The sequence below is a fragment of the Phaeodactylum tricornutum genome, chromosome 5, assembly GCF_000150955.2.
Source record: "Phaeodactylum tricornutum CCAP 1055/1 chromosome 5, whole genome shotgun sequence".
In the NCBI taxonomy this organism is placed as follows: domain Eukaryota; phylum Bacillariophyta; class Bacillariophyceae; order Surirellales; family Neidiaceae; genus Phaeodactylum; species Phaeodactylum tricornutum.
Window position 1 is genome coordinate 761,012 of NC_011673.1, and position 21,901 is coordinate 782,912.

Genomic DNA, 21,901 nt, shown 5'->3' on the forward strand with positions numbered 1-21,901 from the left:
ACGAACGACAGCTTCGCCATTCCGCTCAATGTCTGTGTGGGACCGTTTGGGCCACCTTATCCGTGGGGCGTCTTTCAAGCCATGCCCGGGGGTGTCGCAGCGTGGGAATAGCCAGAACAAGGGCAAAAGCTTAGTCGCGAACCACACTATATTGCATTATCTATTATTTCTCTATCCCCGCTGGGCATTGACGACGCACGAAACACAGTAAAGACTAAACGAACCAATGGTTCAGAGAAAAATGTATCGCCCTTGCCGTTAGCGAGCTTCTTCGAATTTCAGCAATCGCTCTAGGAGAATTTTGGCATTTCCTTGAATATCCAAACCACGTATTTTAAGTGCCTCTTTCATTTGTGCCGGTTTCATTCGTTTGATCGTGACTTTGTCCAGTTTGGGTATTTCCGCGTCCTTGTTCTTTTTCTTCTTTTTACCATTATCGTCTTCGTCGTCATCATCTTGGTCGGCAATAATCATTGCGGCCATTTTTTTCCGTTCGTCTTCTTGCTGTTGTTCGATGTCTTCTTCCGCTTGCCGTCGGGCTTCTGCTTCTTCCCGCCGTTTCCGGACCATTGCAAGTTTCGCCATGTTTCGCCGGTGATCATATTCGGTGGTCACGGGCGGCCCCTTGGGGCCGTTGTCGACCACGGGGGTGGGGGTTTTCGCACCGGCCGGCTCGGTGTCATCCTTTTCGTCGCCGTCAGCTTCCTCCTCTTCCGCCAAGCGCCGCGCCGCTCGGGCGTCTTCCAGGTCGGCGAGTCGCGCGTCGCGGAGGGCAATCTCCTGGGCGTTGACGGCGTCCAAACGCGGACCCCCGCCGCGTTTGTTGAACTTTCCACGAGCCATGTGCTTCTTGTTGTGGTTGTTGTTGCTGACAAAGAGTGGGAACGCTAGGAATCGTCCAGTGTGCCAATGGGACTGGAACGTTTGCAGGGAGGTGGGGGTGGGAATGGACAACTGCACTGAACAAACCTTCGCTCTAGAGACTTGGGGAGAACCGAACGGGAAGGAGCATTTTGACTTTCTCTGCGAGACGTGTGTGTATGTGGGGAGAGAGACCGTCGTCCGTTCTTTCGTTCGCTCTTGTGTGCGTATTCGGGGGTACGAACGACGTACCAAGGCCGGAAACTCCCTGACGTGAGGGGGGAAGGACAGGAGGCGCGACATCGCTGCTGACGTTGTCGGGCGAAAACGACTCGTCGACGCTATCGAATCCCACCACTCAGGGAACCGTGCTGGGCTGGGTACTGACTGGTACGCACCGGTAACGTATGCAAAATGCCTGTAGCGGTAGACAAAGGTACGAAACATATCCTGTAAGTGTCACACCCCAACCCCAACCCCAACCCCTCCCACCTTCTCTCTCCGCGTCGAATCCATCCCAAACGATTGTCGTCGTGTTCCTCCCACAGTCACAATCCAGACAGTTCCATTCACACAAGCTACCACCATGAGACCCTCCAATACCATTCTATCCTTCGTATTCACGTTGCTGCTATTGGCCACTTGCCTCGGTGCCTCTCACGGCTGGACAAGCCGAGTCGCTGTCGGGTCCTCCCGACGAGCGGTGGTGACCTTCGTGTCGGTCCACGACGGTTCCACGGAAAACGCGTCGATCGGCGATACCCACACGGACCGCGCCGACTTTCCGCACGGATACATTGCCACACGAGTCCGTCCCGACTTTAAGATTCTGTCTCGGACCGTCACGGATCGGAATCGCCCGCTCATCTACCTTGATTCGGCCGCGACTTCCCACAAACCCCAGCCGGTACTGGACAAACTCGACGAATACTACCAGTATTTGAATTCCAACGTACACCGGGGGGCGCACCAGTTATCCCGGGAGGCAACGGCCGCCTACGAAGCCTCGCGGGACAAGGTCCAGGCCTTTGTCAAGGCACCGTCCCGCAACGAAATCGTCTTCACGTCGGGGGCCACGGATGCCATTAATCTGGTTGTACAGAGCTACGGACGAGCGTTTCTGCAAGCCGGCGATGAGGTTCTGCTCACGGCGACGGAGCATCATTCCAACTTGGTGCCTTGGCAAATGCTCGCGGAAGAAAAAGGACTCGTCCTCAAGTTCGTTCCGGTAGATCCAGAGACTGGCGGGTTGGATTGGAACGCTTTCGAATCCCTGCTGAGCCCGCGAACACGATTTGTTGCCTTTCAACACGTCTCCAACGTCCTTGCTTGTATTAATCCAGTATCGGACATGGTAGCTATGATCCGCAACAAGAGCCCCGACGCCAAAATTCTGTTGGACGCGTGCCAATCCGTCCCGCACATGCCCGTCAACGTACAACAATTGGGGGTTGACTTTCTGGTCGCCTCCGGCCACAAAATGTGTGGACCGACCGGCATTGGCTTCTTGTGGGGCAAGGAAGATTTGTTGAATTCCATGCCGCCCTGGAAGGGAGGTGGCGAAATGATTGATCAGGTGACACTGGAGGGCTCGACGTGGCAACCGTCGCCGGCACGATTCGAAGCCGGCACGCCGGCGATCGCCCAAGCGGTCGGACTCGGAGCCGCGATTGATTACTTGAACGAAATCGGCATGGACAATATCGAAGCGTACGAGCACGAAATCGGCGCTTATCTGTACGCGCAACTGTCGACCGTCCCGGGCGTGACCGTCTTGGGGCCGTCGGTCAACCGCGTGGCCCTGTCGGCCTTTGCCCACACAACGGTGCATCCCAGCGATTTGAGTACCTTTCTAGACGTGGAAGGCGTGGCCATCCGAGCGGGACATCATTGCTGCCAACCTTTGCATCAAGCACTGGGATATTCACACTCGGCCCGGGCCAGTCTCTACTTTTACAACACGAAAGAGTATGTAGGAAAGGCGTGCCGTGCCGTGCCGCCGTCCGAGACGCGCGGGAATGGTCTCGAGAGTCCGCGATTGTTCCTCACACTAGTGTTCGTTCTCAATTTTATTCAGTGATGTGGATGATTTTATACGTCATTTGAAGACTACGATTGCGTTCTTTGAAAACCTAGAGTCACCTTCCGAGGAGCAGGTAGACGATGATTTTGTTCCGTTTGTCTAGTTGGTCTCTAGAAGAAAGCGAAGTATACACCTTCGTGCCTCTGCCTCTGGGCTCAAGTGTTAGGTTTGCGACCAGCAGCCTGCATAGGTATGACTCTAGCCAAAGCTTGCTAGGTTTCGCGACACCGTCGAGTGCAGGAAGGGGATTGTGGCATTGTGGGTCTCCGAAACGGTACTTGACCGACTCTCGTGTCCGTCCGCAATTTGAAAAAGTGGACTCTTCGCGACCGGCGTTTACATAAATTAGTATATAGGACACACTTGTCTGACCGAGACTCATATAATCTAGAAGTCTGTCGCGAGACTTCCCCATCTTGTGCATCTCGAACACAAACAGCATATGTGTATCTCATAGCGCTAATTGCTGGAAGTCATGATATCCTACGGCTGGAGCCCGACAAGTCCATTTGCTTTCGTAGGACCACCATGGCAACCGAAGAAGAATCCAAAATATCTGCTTCTGTGCAGGAGTCTGACTCACAGAATGCTTTTGAAGAAGAGAGGAGAATTCTGCTGAACAGGTATGTTGGTGACAACGATTTGACGGGGCGTCATTAAAAGTGGACACCAGCATTTCCAAGGTCCGATTGGCTCAGTAGCAAATGCACTCGATACTATCGCTGACTCTTTCGCTCGTCTTGATGTCCCCAAATTCAGCATGGCAACACAGTTGTCTTCCATTGTTGAGAAGATCGCAGTAGTGAATGACAGGATGGACGACGTGTCGGGACAAAATAACGCCATTGCGCAAGTTGCGAAAATATGGCGTGACGCCTACCGTCCGGACGGAGACCCCGATTCATCCTCCAAAGCTCGACAGCAGCACACTTCGCTGTCAGCCTACACTTCAGCATCGCGCTAGACGAGAAGGAACAGCCATTCCGATATCTACGAGCGGTATGGATCATAGTTCTTTATAGAGGCTTGATTGACGGTGAAACGATTTGGCTGATCAGCTGTATCCACTCTAGAGAATAGGTTGAACGAACGTTAGATGTAAAAGCAAGGGATATGTATTCATTCATGAGGTAATTATCTGATTGGCGTAATTATTACGCAACGGCGACGGCGACTTCTTCCGTATCCTCTTCTGCTTCTTCCTTATCCTTCCACATGCCGTATTCCTTGATAAGGTCAATCAAGGCATCCACGGCTTCGGCGTTGGGAACGCTTTTGCGAACCACTTCCTTACCGTAGTACAAGTCCACTTTGCCGGGGAGCGTGCCCACGTATCCAAAGTCAGCATCCGCCATTTCGCCAGGTCCGTTCACGATGCATCCCATGACGGCCACCGTCACACCAGGCAAGTGTCCCGTTGCCTCTTGGATACCAGCCGTCGTTTCTTGTAAGTCGAACAACGTTCGGCCGCAGGACGGACAAGAAACAAATTCTGTCTTCGTGTTGCGCATGCGACTTCCCTGTAGCAAACTGAATGACGTTCGTCGCAAAAAATCTACCGAAAACGGCTTCTCCTCCCCAACCTGTTCAATCATGATACCGTCACCGTTGCCGTCCGTCAAGAGCGAACCAATTTTAGTTCCGACCTGCAGGGCGAGTTCGTTGGCGTCATTCGTGTTGGATTCGAAATGGTGTATAACCGCTGTTTCGATATCATTGCTTTTGAAAAGTTCAAACACACGGCGAGCCGAGTGTAGATGGGACAATTCCGATTTCGGCTTGAGGAATGCAAACGCCGGCTGCAAGTCTTTGACCTTGGCGATTGTCTCGTCGTCTTCTGATCCGTCAATGGTGACAGCCAATCGAATAGCACCTTCCGGGAGCTTTGCCAGAAGAAGAAAAGAGTGCATTAGAGACGATTTTGACGACAACAAAATGACATTCTCTGCAAAAGTCTTACCTTTCCACCCTTGGCAATCGCGTCCGTCAGGTCCATCAAGGCCACCGCGTTGGGCAAAGGGTCCTTTTCGAGCACTTCCGCCGGAACAACCACACCCATGTTCACCTCTATCAAGCGACGCAAAGCCGTTCGGGACTCCGTATCCGAACTCGGGGGGACAGTACGCATAAAGATCGAATCTGTCGTTGCCACATCCTTGAAGGGCATACCGACGGCCGTCTTGCATCCCAGGTCTTGGTACAAATACTGCGCGCTGCTTCCTTTGAGCATTTCTGGCGTCACCGGAGAAATAACCGAACCGGCCGTATTAAGAAATCCGCTGCAATCAACGGCGTCGCCCTCGTCTTTCGCTGGCAAGGCACCCTGTCGCCGGGCAAACGTGGTGATATCACGAGTATCCTTGTAAGTCTGGACGGCCGCCTGTCGGGCCTTGGCTTCGGCGTTGTTCGCGGCCAACCGACCTTCGGCTATCTCCGCCAATCGATTGCAAGGGTCGTATTCAAATTCGGGATCTTCCGTCAGAGATACGCGAACCGTGTCACCGAGGCCGTCCGCGAGCAAAGTTCCGATACCAATCGCCGATTTCATGCGGCCGTCTTCACCCTCACCGGCTTCGGTCACACCCAAATGTAGGGGGTAGTCCCAGTCCAGGCGGTACTGCTCGGCCGCTAGCAAACGGTAACTCTGTACCATGACGAGTGGGTTGCTAGCCTTCATGGAGAACACAAAGTTGTGGTAATCCAAGCTGCGGCAAATGTCGGCAAATTCGATGGCTGATTCCACCATACCACGGGGCGTATCACCGTAAAAGGAAAGAACGCGGGATGACAAAGATCCATGATTAGTACCAATACGCATACAGCGATCCAAATCTTTGCACTTTTCTACCAAAGGCTGTAAGGCTTCGACCAAGTAGCCACGTTCCGCGTAATAGTCTTCTTCTGTTTCGTAGACCTTTTCGTTGAAATCCTTCCGCCCGTCCGCAAAGTTTCCCGGATTAATCCGAATTTTTTCCACCGCATCCGCTACTAGCAAGGCGACGACGGGTTGAAAGTGCATATCGGCGCAGAGCGGGATGTCGTATCCTTTTTTGAACAATCCTTCGCGAATCTTGGCACACGCGTTGGCTTCCCGTTTTCCCTGCACCGTAACGCGTACCAGATCAAAGCCTTTATCCGCACACCGCATGACTTGGTCCATGGTCGCTTCAACATCAGCAGTATTGGTCGTCGCCATGGTTTGGCGGACAATTGGATGGTCCGAACCAAATTTGATCGGGCCACAGTTTACGGTACGAGTCTTGCGGCGGGTCACCTCGTACAAGTCCTCGCAGTACTTTTGGATGGGACCGTAAATCTCGTCCCGTTTGCCGGACTTGATAGCGGGAGTCCAAAGAACATCTTGCACCGTCAAGGGTTCTTTCGTGGAGGACTGCCAGACAAAAGAAAAGGAAACAGTTTGAGAATCGTCAAAGTGGTGTCGCAATCATTCCGACGAAAGATTAAAGTCACTCGGATTTACTTCACGTAAGCACTCTTTCTTTTCCGACCAAAACAACGGACTGTGAACCTTGGTATTCAAGCTGAGGAAATATTATTGCTAGCCCAGAGTGTGCAACAATAGATCCTATTGGAAAGACCTACCATGGAAGCGGTCGTTTGGAGTCGACCAAAGGATGCCATACGAGGAACAAAAGCTTGCACAGGAGAGGTCGCCAAGCCCGTCAGCATTATCGCTGTAAGACCCAGGAACTTCATAGCGCCTTCCTGTCTAGAAAGCAAAACCGATACGAGCCTACAAACAAAGAAGCTCCGAAAACTCCGTTCAACGTGATTTTTTGATGGGTGGTATAGGTAGTATTTTACAGTTAGCGTTTGGACGGTAGGGTGCGGTATGGTACGGTACTGTCGAGTGATGCCTTGTCATGAGGGATGTCGGTTTCCGCCAAACAAAGGTGAAGACTTCAAGTTGAGAGCGTCCGGGATGGAGACCGCCTGTACGACAATACGTCTGCTAACGAAAATAGGTAGTATTTCCTGCTAGCTAGCTAGTAAGGTAATCTTTGCAGTTAGCTGCCCCTGTCCCAAACTCCAAAGTCGGTACGTACGCGTCAGCGAATCCCTATCTATCTTCGCTTTTCACTCCGACATTCAATGTCTTACATACGTACAGACGGCCATGTTTGACGAAAGGAATCAGGAATGGTGCTCGCGCCTTGAGTTCACAGTCAATCCCAGATTACACCAGCCCTGGGTCGTAACAGTAACAAGTGTAAGAAACACCAAGTGAAACCAACACAACCAGAAACCACCAAGGAGGATTGGAACACCTTCGTTCTCGTGCCGTATGGAAATTTCTGGTCGGCGCGTCGCTGGATAGTAGTTTAGGATCTTTATTCGTCGCTATGATTTCTCTGCGAGGAAAGTTGGAGCGGGAAAAGGAAACACTTTGGAAATGGACGGGAATGTGGTCCTTTGGTGCCACCGTGGACTCTACCAAGGCCTTGCCCTTTCGGTACATCTGGCACGAGCCCGTGGATCCTTCTACCGTTCCTATTCCTACCGCCGAAGAAGGAAATGACGACGAAGACAAGCCAGATCAGAACGAAACCGCTTGTGAAAATGATGCTGTAACGGACGAACCGACAAGCAAGGGAGAACCGGTTGACACCGGAAGCTCACAGTCAGCTCCCACGGAATCAACACCATCACAGCCGAACGTGAATGACCAGTTCGTCGAAAACGACAGGAAAGCGACTGAAAAATTAGACAGCACTCAAGTTACTGCACCTGGAACCAGAGAATTGAAAATGGATAGCGAACAAGACAAGGCGGCTGAGCGGAACATTGCAATCCAAAAACCCACGTTCGCGGACGAAAGCTTTACCGACGCCGCGAGATCGTATCCCGAAAAGTGTCCCGCTTCCGGACAATGGAAGGGTTATTTCAAGACCATCGGGCCTCGTAAAGGTACCTTTTCACAAACATCCGAGCATTTTTTCCTCTTTGTCAACGCCACGCCACCCTCGGATGCCGTGGCCCAATTTCCCGACGAGGACGAACCAGCCCACCGACCACCACCCGGCACAGCATCTTTCCCCACGGGCCACTTGCACGCTCGCGGGACGGGGGAAAATCAATACGGTGTTTTCGAACTGCTCGGATCCCTTCACGTGGAGACTTCTATCTTGAGTTTGCAAAGAGTATATGTCCGCACCGCCGATAGTAGTAAAAGCCCCAGTCCACGGAGCAAACAGCAACGTCGCCGTGCGGCCGCTATAGGGTCTACAAAAGCTTCCGCAGATAATCGCCCCTATGTCACTCGGAAACGGCAATTATCGTGGAAACGAAGGGCCGCCTTGGAGGAAGGGGACGATACTGTTGAGGGAATTAAAAATCGACAAAAGAAGCGAGCCCGGGTATGTTCGATGGAAGCCAGTGATCCCCAGAACGACGAGCAAATGACCACGGAGGAATCTTCGACGATGCCATCTAATAGTCAGTCAACCGTTTCCGCTGATGAAATGGGTGCATCGGCCTCATCGGGACGACCGACAATTGCACTCCCGGGCTCCCATGGCCCAGAGCCACGGCGACCACAGTCGTCGCCACGCAGTAGTGCAGCCTTGGCATCTTCACGTAAGCATCAAACGTCAGCCGGATCTTCTCTACCCACTTCTTCCAATTTAGGCGCCAAACATTCCGTTGGTAGTGCGACGGGCATTCTTAAGCTGCCCCTGGCGGGAGATCCGAAACAGGCACGTTGGCGCGCGGCCCACTTCTTGTACTATCAACGCCACGAACCCATCAGCGACAATATCAATAGCAACGATGTAGCCAAATCAGCTATAACTGCTTCCACCAATGCAGTTTCGACAACACCCTCTCCCAAATACGTCATTTACGAAGGGGAAATGTTGAATTCTCAACGGGAAGGCCGTGGCGTCTGTTTATTCCACAGCGGATTTCTTTACGAAGGGGAATGGAAACGCAACAAGGAACACGGTTTCGGTAAGCTCATGACGTCGGATCGAACACGTGTTGTCTATCAGGGCGAATGGGAACGTGGACGTATGCACGGGGTCGGATCTTACCATTATTCGAGCACTGCCATCGCCGGTGATGCAAAAATCCAGTCCAAATACGAAGGTGATTTTAAAGAGAATTTGCGACACGGAGATGGCACCTACGTACTACCCGATGGGTCGGTGTACACGGGCCAATGGAGAGATGGCATGATGTCTGGACGTGGGGTATTCACGTGGCCGGATGGATCATTGTATGAGGGCGATTGGAAAGATGGAAAGAGACATGGGTTAGGTGTTTTAAAAGTTTCGGATGGATTCTCTTACGATGGCAATTGGGTAAGGAATGCGATGGAAGGACGTGGATCGGCAACTTATCCTAACGGGCAGCAGTACCACGGTCTATTTACCAATGGTCGGAGAGAAGGCCGAGGGACTATGTACTTCACTAATGGGGCTGTGTACGAAGGTAGATTTCGTGACGATGCCATCGACGGTCAAGGAACTATGAAAATGTCGCGGAGTATGGTGGTTCCGAGTGAGAACGACGACGAGAAGAATTTGGAAAAGTCAAAGAAAGATTTCATGATCCCAGTATCTTTTCAGAGTGATATGGGTCATATCCATCGCAAAGCAGGCTTCACCGTAGGCGGAGAATAAAGTCATTCAGCCAAGCAATAGGAAGACTAATCTTTTGCCGCATTGACTGAGTAAAAGTGTCTTTTGTGCTTCGTTTCCTCCCCTAGCTTTATGATGCGGTACACGATAATTGGCAGACGCTTTCTCTAGCATAAACTTTCAAATCCTAGCTAATTGGTACGATACTAAACAATCGACGGACATTTCTCCTTTGCATATTTTGCAGTAGTCCGTGAGGAGCATTTTGGCCTTGGGTCTGTTCTTAGTCCCTACTGCCACCAATTCCAAAAGAATCTGAACGATGCGCTGGTAAACGTCTGGATCATAGTTCTGAGGTGTGGCGCTATTCATCCATTGCCGAGCTACATTCGAGCCACCATCGTTGGGAATCTTCCAACTCAATGATGAAGATACCAGCGCAAAGATACAATCGCTACAAGGCGGCCACAGCATCTGGGGGCCTTCCAGGAGAATCATAATGCATATCTTGGCAAGACGTTCACCGTGTTGGGCGATTTGCTCATCCAACAGTTGCCCATTGTCTTGCAAAACAGCTAAGCATCCATGGGATACTTGCAACAAGCGCCAGCCAAAGAGGTGAGAGAGGAAGTTGAGCGATGATCTTGTCGACTCGCGTTCGCCTTTGCAAGCAGTTAGGCATTCCACTGCGCAAGCGATAGTCGAAGGAAATTGAGCATTGCGAACCAAAGCAGACGGACAATAGAGTAGATACCTTTGCACCAACTCGAAAAAGCCTCGAACAAGATCTGGACATTCGATAAGACAACTTTCTGAGGATACGTGCGCAAAGAAAAGACTAGAAACATGCTCCAGCAATCGATGGAAGGCCAGTTCGTTCGAGGCACCGAATACTTCAACAGCACTGGCCATATACGCAAGTGTTGTGGAAGTCTTCTTCAGTTGAAATGCATCCACTGCAAACTTTATCGTCGATTCAAAGTGGGGTGCGACAAGCTTTGGCGTGTTCTTTAGTAGTTGTTCATGAATGGATAAGACGATTTCAAAAACAGAGTCGATCCCGGATGCCATTGTTGCAGCAAATTGTAGGAACGGCCATACAAGTATCATCATATCGGAAACCAGGTCTGCGTCTTCATTTCCGTTGTCGCTGAATCTGATAAGTACATGTAGCACCTTCAAAGACTTTCGAAGAGTTTGAACGGAACACAATGCTTCTTCGGATGCCAGGTCGCCATCAGCCGAGAGCACATTCAATGCTTCTTGGCCACATCGTACCAATGGAGTGGCCAGTCCTCTCAAATGATGTCGAGTCTCATCGCCGTTTTCCATCTGTACCACAAGCCTGGTACAGCCTTCGGCAACCGCTGCCATAAGCTCTTCTTTACCAGTAGAAAGGCCTGTTTTGAACAAGCTGTGAACCGTATCCATGACAGCATTTAAAGCGGAAGCGTTTGACAGAAGCTCTTTCGAGCAGCCAATCAGCAGAGACCGAGACGCAATCCCGGCATCGATTCCAACTGTTGGAGCTATCTGTACAGCGGCGCCTAAATAGCCCAGCATTTGAACGATTGCTTCGGTCGGGCACTTCGTGGACCAAGTAGTTGCGTAGGCTCCAATGAAATGGACAACAGCAACAAGAACAAGGATGTGTCTTGAGGCTGCGGTCTCGACTGTTATTTTTGGATCCGATCCACTACCAAGCAACTTTTTGACAAGTCCATTGAGCTGCTCACTCGTACGATCGCGATCGCTACTGATACTGAAGCCGCCTGTTCGAGTTTTTATCCGTGCATTGATTTCTCGAGCCGGTGCAGTCAAGCCGAAAAGGGCACCCTCCTGCACACCCCATTCCTGTGATACCAACAGGGGCTCTACCATACGTTCCACAAACTCGGATCGGAAAAGAAAGTATATGCTGATAAACACGTCTTTTGTAAGGCGCCGGTTTTCTTCAAACTCGGACTGGTCGATGTCGAATTCATTTCCCCAGTCGCAAAAAGGAGAAGGATAAGCAATACTTTTTAATATGCTTTCCAAAACTCGTCGAAACAAAGGGGCTTTCCATTGTTCGTGGCGCTCAGATGTTGGTATTTCTTGAATAGAAAGCCAGCATTCCAAGACAACCATGCGTACATTCAGAAGTGGATGACATTGAATACGCAACAAAAGTTCGATCAACGCTTCCGCAGGTTCAACTACTAGACTATCAACTTCTTCAATGACGAGAGTGCATATTAAAGTGGCCAGTGAGTGGGACGCATCGTCCCAGCCCGCATCCGAAGCAAATCGAAGCGGATCGACAATAAACCCTCGTCCAATTCCTTGCAACATTAGAAGGCAAGCTTCTTGTCGTGATGGTGTGCACGAGTCGGACGGCACCAAAATGACTTCCGTGAGTGCTTGGCTTGCACATACAAGCGCTTGCTCATCAGTGTACTGAGCCTGGGACAGTAGCTGGACCAGCTTGGGCAGCAAACGGTCCCTTCCACCGTACAGATTAGAATTCAAATGACTTACAGAAACGCGGCAGTGTTTAGCCCATTGTAATAGAGCATATGCAGCAGACCTCACACCATCCAAAAGCATCAAGCCCCGTCGGATCGTATCCAACACGGGCTCTACAAATGGCCAAAGTACAGTAGTTACGTCCGAATTGGCCAAGTCAGAACAAGCCTCGACTTCGAGAGGTATTTGTGCCAATATTCGTAGCGCGGTGCTTAGATGTATGCTTGTAGATACATGGCAGATCTGTATGGTTTCTTGCAGGCCTCCACATCGAACCGCAAGAGCAGCGGTACAAATAGAGGCTGATGAGATCACAGCAACCGGTAACTGAGGACAAGCCGACAAAAGTAATCCCAATCGTGCTTGAATCGATGACAAGGTGTCGTTCAATTGGGTACCTCGAGGCACGTCGAGACGAATCTTAGACTGCAAAAGCTGTAGGCATAAAAGTTGCATTCCAAGCATTTCGGAGTCAGGGGTAGTGCTTCCAAAGGATCCTAGCCACTCGAAATAAACTAACCAGGCTTGGGGACTTCGATTCCACCGCTCCAGAAATTTCGAGGCCGATGACCGCGTTGTAGAATCTGTCGATGTCCGCACCAGCGCCAAAGCTGCATCGGCGACTTGGCTTTCTGTGCTTACCATTTTGTATCTATCCCCTCCTCCGTCAGGTTGCATTAGAGCGCATTATGTTGTAACACTTTACACCACATGATAATAAATGGTTGATGTTCCTGACCGGCGTTGTGATGCGATCGACCGAGAGGATTTTCGGACGTCTATAGCAGCTCACAACTGACAGTAAAAGTAAATAACGAAGCCTGAACCCTCACGGAGAATTCTGTCCTTGCGCCAGATAACAGTGAAGTAATAGAGAAAATCCACTACTTAGGATGAACCGGGGTGAAAATTACATTCTTTCGGAAAAATGGAAAATTTTCTATTTTAAGTATCTTTATTCCGTCCGATCATCGTCATGCTTTTCGTAGATACCTCCCAAATATATCACACCACTATTGCTTTGGCTCTGTGTCTAGAAATAAGTTCAGTCAGCCTTTGTAGGTCCTTCCTTTGGTGCGAATAAGAAAAGTGGACATTGGATGCAAATAAATGTAAATCATTCTTACTTTAGAGCGAGTGGTGGTCATCTTGACTGGAGAACAGAGCATCATTTTTGTCGGGAAGGCCACCTCAGGGAGGGTCCTCGCCAAGAAGCTTGGATAGGCTACGCTACTTGAGAAGCTCCGTCGCTATTCTGTAGTCTATTCGAAAGTTCTGTCAAGTAGACGCTCTTTCCACCTCATCTCAAAATGCACCCAAACTGACAAAATTGTGTCATGGCTTACAGTTAGAGATAAATACCATGTTTGTCGTGGGCATTCAATTTTATTTTATCACGTATTTGGCGATTCTTTCGGATGTCTCTTCCATAGAAAAGTCTAGTGCCGAGATGCAAAGACTTTCTGGCCGTGTGTTTGAGAAATACACACGAGCTATCTCCAGCCACGCTTGTAATTACCATGTAGTGGAAGCGAAGGTATATATTTTAACATTGTGAATTGATAGCAGCAGCTGCGCGGCCGAAGAATAAACGAAAGCTACAAGCATTCGAAATCTGGAAGAGAAGTCGATTCTTCTATGAATGAACGACCATGCTATTCCGGAACCCGCAGCCTCTGCACCAATCCGGCAATGAATCCCTTCGGCGGAGGCTTGGACATGATATCGTTAACGCCGGAGCTCAAGATTAATGCTCTAGCTTGCTCTGTGGCATCAGCAGTGTACATCAAAATGTAGGTAGGATCAATTTTGTTTTCTTGCTCGTATTTCCGTATGGTGCAGGTCGCTTCAATGCCATCGACATCGGGCATGTGATAGTCGATAATGCATAGACTGGGGCGCTTGTCTCGAAAGACCTGGACACCTTCAGCCCCACCCCCTGCTGTGAGGACCTCTATTGCAAGACCAGCTCTTCTAATATCCAAAAGTAGCGCCCGGTTTAGAATTTTGACGTTCACAACATTGTCATCTACGATCAAAATCGGACCCGACATTTGGATCACGCTCTCTGTTTCCTTCGTATCATCTGTTAGTGTCTGATTTCCCTCAACTGTGTCTTCAGCTAACAATCCGACTGGGATTCCCATATGAAAAAGTGTTCCTTTATCGGGGGTGCTTGCACAAGAAATAAAACCATTGAGCTGGTAACATAATGAAACGCAAATGAAAAGCCCAAGCCCTGTTCCCTGAAAAATGCGATTGGATCCATGACTCGATTGGGTATATGGTGAGAACATTTCTACTAGTTCACACGGCTCCATACCGCATCCGGTGTCTGAAACACTCATTGTCATCCACTTTTGATCATGCGTCTCATTAAACGTCATAGTGCTCCGTCTTACTTCTTCAGCCGATGTGTGCATTTCACTCTCCTTCATCGAAAACACTGATCCAGCATGAACTTCCGCGCCTCGCTCCCACATCATAGTTGCCTCTTGCAGCGAATCAACGAGCCTAAATACAACATCGACAGTCCCTTCACCCGTAAACTTGATGGCATTGTTCACAACGTTGGAAACGATTTGAATAATTTTTGTACGATCCGTCACAATCACCACTTTTTCCAAGCCTTTCGGCTCGATTGACGATCTCATCTCGATCTTTCGAGAAGTGGCCAGTGACTTCATACAGTCAATTGTCTCGAAGGCTAACGTCTGGTAAATAACCTTATCCTGCGCCGATATATGAGACAAGTGTTTGTTCTTCGAGATGTCCAGAATATCGTTGAGAAGATTGATCATGTGGTTTCCGGAAGCTATTGCTGTATCGACAACATCTCTGACTTCCGCTGCTGGCATATCTTCAATTGACTCATGCAGAATACTTAAGCATCCCATAACGCCATGGAAAGGAGTCCGTAGTTCGTGGCTGTTTCAAAAGCAAAAAGTAAGAGGGGAAAGGATTAAACTCTTCTAACGTCGATAAGCTTCTGCCTTACCTCATATGCGCAAAGAATTCGTAATTGTCCCGCGCTCGGTCAATTGCCGCCAAATATTTCCGGTTTGCATCTTGAATATCACCTCTCAGTAATCCCATCATGTATGCGTACGAATGCTCACATATACGGTCACGAAGCACAGAAATCACACTAATATCTTGCACAGTCCAGGCTCGTGATTCCTTTCGCGCTTTTTCAATGAATTGAGTAAAGGAGTTGCGCGGATTCAAAATTCCTCCAATCCTTAGTTTTGGTTCGTCAGGATTACCCGCCCATACGACATCTTTGGATCGCATTGCTCGTCCAATCATGATCTGAGTACGACCCTCTTGGAAAAATACAATTCCACTTGCTGGGCACTCTTCTTGTGTCAATTTGATATCTGTGAGAGCTTTGCGTGTTGAAATGACACAGAGTTCGCGATTCTGATAGGAACTCATCTTAGTCCAAAAAGAATCCTTCGGTACCAACAAAGGATCACCCAGCACAATTCTGTCGCCTTCGCCATCTCTAGGATCTTGTACATGTGCAACCAACACATCTCCATCAACAATTTCGAGTATGCCTTCACCCCATTCATAGAGATTGTGAATCAGGCTCTGGTCATGCTTTAAGCTCATAGTGCACTGGCCCAACTTAATAATTCGGGCACTCTGCGCCTTTTTCATGAGAGATTCAATACGAACTGAGACCATCGCACTTATGGTTTCACAAGCAATTCGCTGATGGAGCGAAGGCTTGTACCTCGCGCCGTACCCATGAAAAGCCAGCAACCCCCACAGATCATTGTCGACAACAATCGCCAAGCTCAACGACGACACCACCCCCATATTTCTTAAGTACACAATATGCGGTTTGGCTACAGCACGCATGCGAATTTGACTGAGATCCATCTTTTCATTGTCCAGGGATAAAATCGGTAGATCCTCGGTATCAACGTCGTAAATGTACCGCACACCATTTTTTATATAAAGCTGTCGCGATGGCAAAGGAATATCAGAGGAAGGAAATCGCATGCCAAGATAGCTGGATTCCACATGATTTGCTTTAATCTCGTGCACGACCTCGCCGGACAGATCATCGTGGAATCGGTACACCATGCCCCTGTCATACTTTCCCAACAGGTGAAAAACAGTGTCGCAGGCTGTCTTGGCAATTGCTTCGTGCTGGTAGAATTCCACAATACGTCCCAAATGCAACAATGAGGATGAAAAATGGGAGGCAGTCTACAAAAAGGGAAAAAGTAAGACGAAAAGAGAGCGTTTAGCAAGCAAGTGCGTCAGGCTGCCCTTGTATTTGCAGGAAAACTCACATCATCCAAACCAACTGTTTCAATTTCGATGCCAATCACGGAGTAGTCCATTTCCGTCGCTGAAATAGAAATAGCGTACGCTGAACCATCATATGAATAAAAATAAAAATTTCTGTGCGTATCGGAATGGATAATACCGAGGACCAAATCGAGAATCTTCTCGTAGAAATCGTGCGGAACCCAGTTCAGTAAAAAGCCTCCAGATATGCCAATAGCTTCGTGAGGACTCTCACCACTCTGCTGTTCTCCATGGAAAGAAGATGTAGTTCTCGCCCCAGTGCGGCCAGCAGTAACTGTTCTGTTTTCGTGACACCGGATCCAAGGAATGTGTTCGATGTCGCGATCATGAGCCAAGATTTTTCCAGACGGGTAGTGAATGAACAACAAATGGCCGGTACCCCCTTGTACGTTTGCGATCAAGTGCACAGGCTCACGATCACATTCCGTCAGCTCTTTGGTTGTAATGGAATTGTTGTGCCGACCCGCGGCACGGACACCAGGGAAGTCGGCTTCTCTATAATTTGCCCCGCTCATGGCGTGGTTCCTTGAATACTTTGGGAAATACCAAACTTGTACTGTAAGGCGAATGCGAAGGTTGAAAGATAATTGACTCTCGTGGTAACTTCGGTACCATCACGAAACACCAGAAAATAATTGGAAAGAACCGCAGATGGCCGCAAGCATTATTGACTTATTGAATGACATGATATTGCCAAAATCTGACTGTGCGAAAACAGCTCACAGCTCAATCATACGAATTGGTTTGCAGAAAGTTTGTCGCTTGTGACAGACATCGACAAATGGATCTCTGTTAACAAATTTATTAGAATTATGGCCTTTCTTCCAAGTTGGAAATAGCAGACTTTTTCAATATAAGACGGTCGACTTGACTGACCAATAAATCTTTCATGTTAAAAGATAACACAAATCCCCCGATACTGACGTCTCGGCGTACAGACGTAAGACGTATCGCCAGCCGCAGAAGGGTGAAGTCCGGGTTTTTATTCACTCCTCCGCTACTAGTAGAGTACGCCGTGTCGCGTTCCTTTTTTGGTGTTTTTTAGCAGCGTCTTGCTCTCGTGTTGACTGGGGGCTAGTCAACACGCAATCAAGCACGGGACTTTTCACTCTGCTCCGTGTTGTGCGGTCCTTGAAAGCTTATCTGTTTGTATTCCAGCACTGCAAAGACATGGCAAGTGGTTCTGATAGTGCGTTGCCGCAGGCATTGACGGATTTCGTCTTTGATTTATACGATTCCGTCACTCTTTCGCAGCTTTCGGAAGAACAAGGAAAGCTCTACAATACTGATTTTCGCGATTTGAGTTCCAAGTATTTTGGTTCACAGCCCTGGCCTTCGCCACAGTCGATCGCCTCGGAATGTAACGGTGATCCAATGTTTTTAGCGTTATACCGGGAATTGACGCAACGCCACTGGCACGCTGTGTCGCGCCCCAGTATTCGTGATCGTATCGAAGGATGGCAGGTATACCGCGAATTGTTCGAAGAAATCCTGGAAGCGGACGAGCCCAACTTCTTCCTGGTTCCGTCTTGGATCTTCGATATCCTCCAGGAATTCGTCTACCAATTCCAGGGCTTCTGTCAGATTCGATCTGCAGTTTACGCGTCGGCACGGAAACAAGGTATTTTGTCGGACGACGGTACCATCCAGGAGGGAAGCAGCAGCCAGAGCACTAACTTGGTGGAGAATCTGAGCGTTTTACAGAATGCTGGAGATGCATGGGAAGTTGAAGCAGTTTACGGCTATTTACATCGCATGGTCCACCGCGGTATGCCTGCTGGCGGTGCCACCATTCATCCCGTCTCGTCGTACCTGAGTTTGTTTTCCTCGGTGAGCTTGTCTCGCCTTGACTGCCTATTGGGTGACTACACAAGCTCCCTCCAGGCCTTATCCCCGTTGACGATTCACGGGGAGTACGTCATTCCAAAAGATGAAGGAAGTACTGTTACTAGTGTCCTTCATTCGGTCTTTCCCGCCCGTATTTCCGTTGTCTATCATGCTGGAGTTAGCTTTTTAATGCTGCGTCGATACAAAGACGCCGTCAAGATTCTCGCCGACCTGTGTGCGTACATGCAGCGGGGATTCAAGAGCGGTCAGCTGCGTAAACTTCCAGGATCGGACCAGTTTAACAAACAGTACGAACGCATGTTGTCGTTGTTGGCAATTTTAAACCACATCTGCCCCACCAATGGATGGATGGAAGACTCCGTGGCACGTGTCGTTCGCGAAAAGCACAGTGCCAAGTTGGAAGCGGCCAGTTCCATGGAAGAATGGTTTCAGAGTCCAAAGTTCATTTCCACCGATCCTAGCTTTGGTCTCTACCGTCAACAAGTACAGATCTTTCTTCAAGAAATGTCTACCCAGCCAGCGGGTCATAAGTTACGCACCTATCTCAAGTTGTATACGTCGCTTCCGGTCGAAAAGCTCGCAAAATTTCACGATATGTCGGTTCCCGATTTTTTGCCTTTGTTGCTTGCTTACAAATTGCGAATGCGGCAAGTGGAACGGGGCGAAGGTGATTCGTACATTGGTGGCACCCAGAGATCGGCTCTGGATATCCATTACTACTTGAACGGCGCCCTCGTTCACGTCGACGAAGCGGAAAAGACTCGACAATTCGAAAATTACTTTGTAGCGCAAATTGCTCAGAATATTGAGATTCGTCGAGATGCTCTAGCGATTGATACAAAGGTGTGAATCAGATAGAAAAATGAAACAGCCTCACAGTCACCGACAAAACTTACGTGGAGCGCCTCCATACGAATCTGGATGGAGTATGTTTTACAAGGAGGAAATAAGACTCTACATTTATGCACTGATATAGTTGATTAGAAGGTCAACGCTCCCACTCGCTTGAGCTAGCTCCCTCTTTAGAAAGCTGTAAGGCTTTTCAAATTGGAAATAGGAAGTCTGCAGTTGGCAATTTCTTCAGGTTCTGTTCCAATTTCTCGATTTCCTCCACGTGGAAGAAAACGTAACATACCGCCTTGAAACGTATACCGTACCTTTCTCCACCAACATTTTTCTTTGCGCATGGGCCAACTACTCTCTGTCAGCTGAAAGAAGGGCTTCAGCTATTCAAAGGGACAGCAGGCAACAGCATGAGGTCAATACTACCGACCCTACTAGGAACCTCATGGATTCTTAAAGGTGTGACGGTAGTCGAAGCAGACGCGTTTTGCAGGAAGGCCTCCGTGGCGTTTGCGGGGCGCGAATCACAAGGACTGGTGGCTCGGAAGCGGCTGGTCGCTACGCCACGCGGGGGTGCCGTCCAAAACAGTGACGACGAATCGGAAGATGACGAGTCTATCGAAGAACAGGCTGAGGATACGGACGACGAAGAAGTAGAAAATCAAACCGCAATTGACGCTGCTCTAGCGGCATCAGCGGCAAAATCAGCGGCCAAAGCCAGGGCGCGAAAAGTGGCCCAGGCCTCGTCGGCTTCCAAAAAAGCCGTGAACGCCAAACTTTTCGCTTCTGCACCGAAAAAGAAGAAAAGTAGTGGTCTTACGAAAACTCTGCATGTTCCATATCTTTTGCGCGCCTTGATGAATCCATTTACTGCGTTCGCGATGACACGAGCTTTTTGGGCGTCTCTGTTCAATCTAGACTATCTCAAGCAAGTAAGTACTCTTTGCTTCTTTGTTTTCAAGATGTGCCTCGTATTTTCTCACAGCAACATTTCAGGAACCATCGCAAGAACTGCGGTCAGCTCTCGAGCAAAAGGCAAGACAGACGGGCAAAGGCAACGGTAGTCGCGGGAAGAGAAAGATGAAGCGGGGGCAAGCAAAGACTCTGTCCGACCTTCCTCAACTGAATACCTGAGGTTAATCATCGACAGATTTGTTAAATCTGTCCAATCTGCCCAAAAAAGCTAAGCTGGAAGACATAATTTTTCCGAATGACGGCACCGAGCTGAACCATCTACGGGTGGAGGCCCGGGTCCTGAGAAAGCTTTGCCAATTGGGCGCCAGATACAAGATTAAATCAACGGTTTGATTTTGCATATGTTATATATTCCTTAATTTTTTATAGATACTAAGGGCTTGAATATTCTGCACTGCGTTGGGCATTCAACAGACTTCAACAGACTGACAGTGAAAGGGCGCTACCCGACTCTATCCTTGCCTCTTGAAAGCTGTTGCTATCCCGGCGTAAGATTTCGCGTTTCACTTTGGCCGCGTACGACAATAGCTTGACTTTTTGCTCGGGCGTCAATTGACGGGGCTTCTGGTCAATTATGCATAAGGTACCGATGTTGACTGGGTCGCCACCGGTTGAACTGGGAACGGTCAGATTGCAGCCGCAGTAGAATCGAATATTAAGGTCACCAGTGACAAGTGGATTTTCTGCAAAGCGATCATCTTCCAAGGCATTTTCCACGTAGAGCATATCACTGTCTCCCATATTTATGGCATGTCCGCAAAAGGAAACATCTCGTCCAGTTTCATCTGCCGCCGGAAGAGGACAGCCCCATTGTTTAGATTTAAACCACTGGCGATTCAGGTCGACCAAACTGACAAAAACCAGAGGGACGTTGAACTCAATCTTGACCATCATTGTGATTCGATCGAACCGCTCTTCGGGCAGCGTGTCCAAGATGTTCAAGCTATAGAGTGTTGCAAGACGGGTCCTTTCATTTTGGAGGGACCAGGAGGTCTAAATCGCCTAACCAAAGCTTTGATCCCTTTGTAGTTTGGTTCGGTCACTGATTTGTCGTAGCAAGCAAAGTTGTATGCATTTTTGGTCCAGTCTGCATTAAGGTACTTGATGGAGCGGGGACTTCTCAGAACCTTGGCAATACTCAACATTACTGTTTGAGGTAGGTAGTCAGAAATGATCCGGAAAAATGCTTCGTCTGTTTTGGCAAAGTCGGAACGGTAACGACTGAACACGCTGGAAAGCCTGACGGTGCCATTGTCATTGATTGCTATGGATTCTTCTTGGGCGCAAAATATTCGGCCAGCCGTCTCCAACTCGTAATCGAGGCCTTTCGCAGTATATTGCGAGAATGGAAGACTCACTGTGGAGCCTACCTCGGCTCCCAGGTTGAGCGCAAAGTGGACACGATAATCCATCTTGGAATTAGCAAACTTGCGTCGTTTATCAAGGCGGCTGAAAGGAATTCGGGATATGTTTGGTCCTCTCCTGTTGCCGCGTAACACGCCGTCAACCCACTCGTCAAATGTATACAGATGCCCACCAATGTTGAACTTGACGTGGCCGCAAAAATGAAGACGCTCCGCTTCAGTGACACAGATGCCAACCTTGATAAAAGCGTATCGGAGCATGAGCTTATAGACATTGATTCCGAAGGCCAGCGTCTCCTGTTCGTTCAGCCTCGTGAGATCGACTTTCTGGAACTCACAAATATCGTCTTCAAAGTGAAGGTAGGCGGCGTCCAAAAATGCAACGGTGTAGTCAACTTTGCCGCGCTTGTCAACAGCTGTCAATTCGATCGTACGCATCATTCTATCTAGTCGGGTGACGAGGTCCATAGCGCACGTATTTGACTTTT

General features: G+C 49.2%; 7 protein-coding genes across 7 annotated transcripts; 3 read left to right on the top strand and 4 right to left on the bottom strand.

Moving 5' to 3' along the window:
- Positions 1-258: 258 nt before the first annotated feature.
- On the bottom strand, positions 259-843 carry PHATRDRAFT_34505 (predicted protein; the record flags this gene model as incomplete). Its single annotated transcript, XM_002179024.1, has 1 exon — positions 259-843. The coding sequence occupies one exon, from the start codon at positions 841-843 to the stop codon at positions 259-261; it is 585 nt and encodes a 194-aa protein (XP_002179060.1).
- A 582-nt stretch (positions 844-1,425) lies between these two features.
- sufS (cysteine desulfurase for iron-sulfur cluster formation suf) lies at positions 1,426-3,317 on the top strand. The gene is made up of 2 exons (XM_002178805.1): positions 1,426-2,829; positions 2,939-3,317. Exons 1-2 carry the CDS (start codon positions 1,448-1,450, stop codon positions 3,045-3,047), a joined length of 1,491 nt encoding a protein of 496 aa, XP_002178841.1. The 5' UTR covers positions 1,426-1,447; the 3' UTR covers positions 3,048-3,317.
- A 781-nt stretch (positions 3,318-4,098) lies between these two features.
- Positions 4,099-6,745, bottom strand: HDS (1-hydroxy-2-methyl-2-(E)-butenyl-4-diphosphate synthase; the record flags this gene model as incomplete). Its single annotated transcript, XM_002179025.1, has 3 exons — positions 6,548-6,745; positions 4,905-6,335; positions 4,099-4,827 (listed from the first exon to the last, which is right to left on the bottom strand). Exons 1-3 carry the CDS (start codon positions 6,659-6,661, stop codon positions 4,099-4,101), a joined length of 2,274 nt encoding a protein of 757 aa, XP_002179061.1. The 5' UTR covers positions 6,662-6,745.
- Positions 6,746-8,805: 2,060 nt separating this feature from the next.
- PHATRDRAFT_11352 (predicted protein) lies at positions 8,806-9,438 on the top strand (the record flags this gene model as incomplete). The annotated part of the gene is made up of 1 exon (XM_002178806.1): positions 8,806-9,438. A coding segment is annotated over one exon (633 nt), but the record flags the coding sequence as incomplete, so codon positions are not given.
- Positions 9,439-13,422: 3,984 nt separating this feature from the next.
- Dph1 (diatom PHytochrome 1) lies at positions 13,423-16,951 on the bottom strand. The gene is made up of 3 exons (XM_002179026.1): positions 16,365-16,951; positions 15,053-16,278; positions 13,423-14,982 (listed from the first exon to the last, which is right to left on the bottom strand). Exons 1-3 carry the CDS (start codon positions 16,896-16,898, stop codon positions 13,710-13,712), a joined length of 3,033 nt encoding a protein of 1,010 aa, XP_002179062.1. The 5' UTR covers positions 16,899-16,951; the 3' UTR covers positions 13,423-13,709.
- A 608-nt stretch (positions 16,952-17,559) lies between these two features.
- On the top strand, positions 17,560-19,032 carry PHATRDRAFT_1874 (predicted protein; the record flags this gene model as incomplete). Its single annotated transcript, XM_002178807.1, has 1 exon — positions 17,560-19,032. A coding segment is annotated over one exon (1,473 nt), but the record flags the coding sequence as incomplete, so codon positions are not given.
- A 1,554-nt stretch (positions 19,033-20,586) lies between these two features.
- PHATRDRAFT_6032 (predicted protein) lies at positions 20,587-21,024 on the bottom strand (the record flags this gene model as incomplete). Its single annotated transcript, XM_002179027.1, has 1 exon — positions 20,587-21,024. A coding segment is annotated over one exon (438 nt), but the record flags the coding sequence as incomplete, so codon positions are not given.
- Positions 21,025-21,901: the final 877 nt, after the last annotated feature.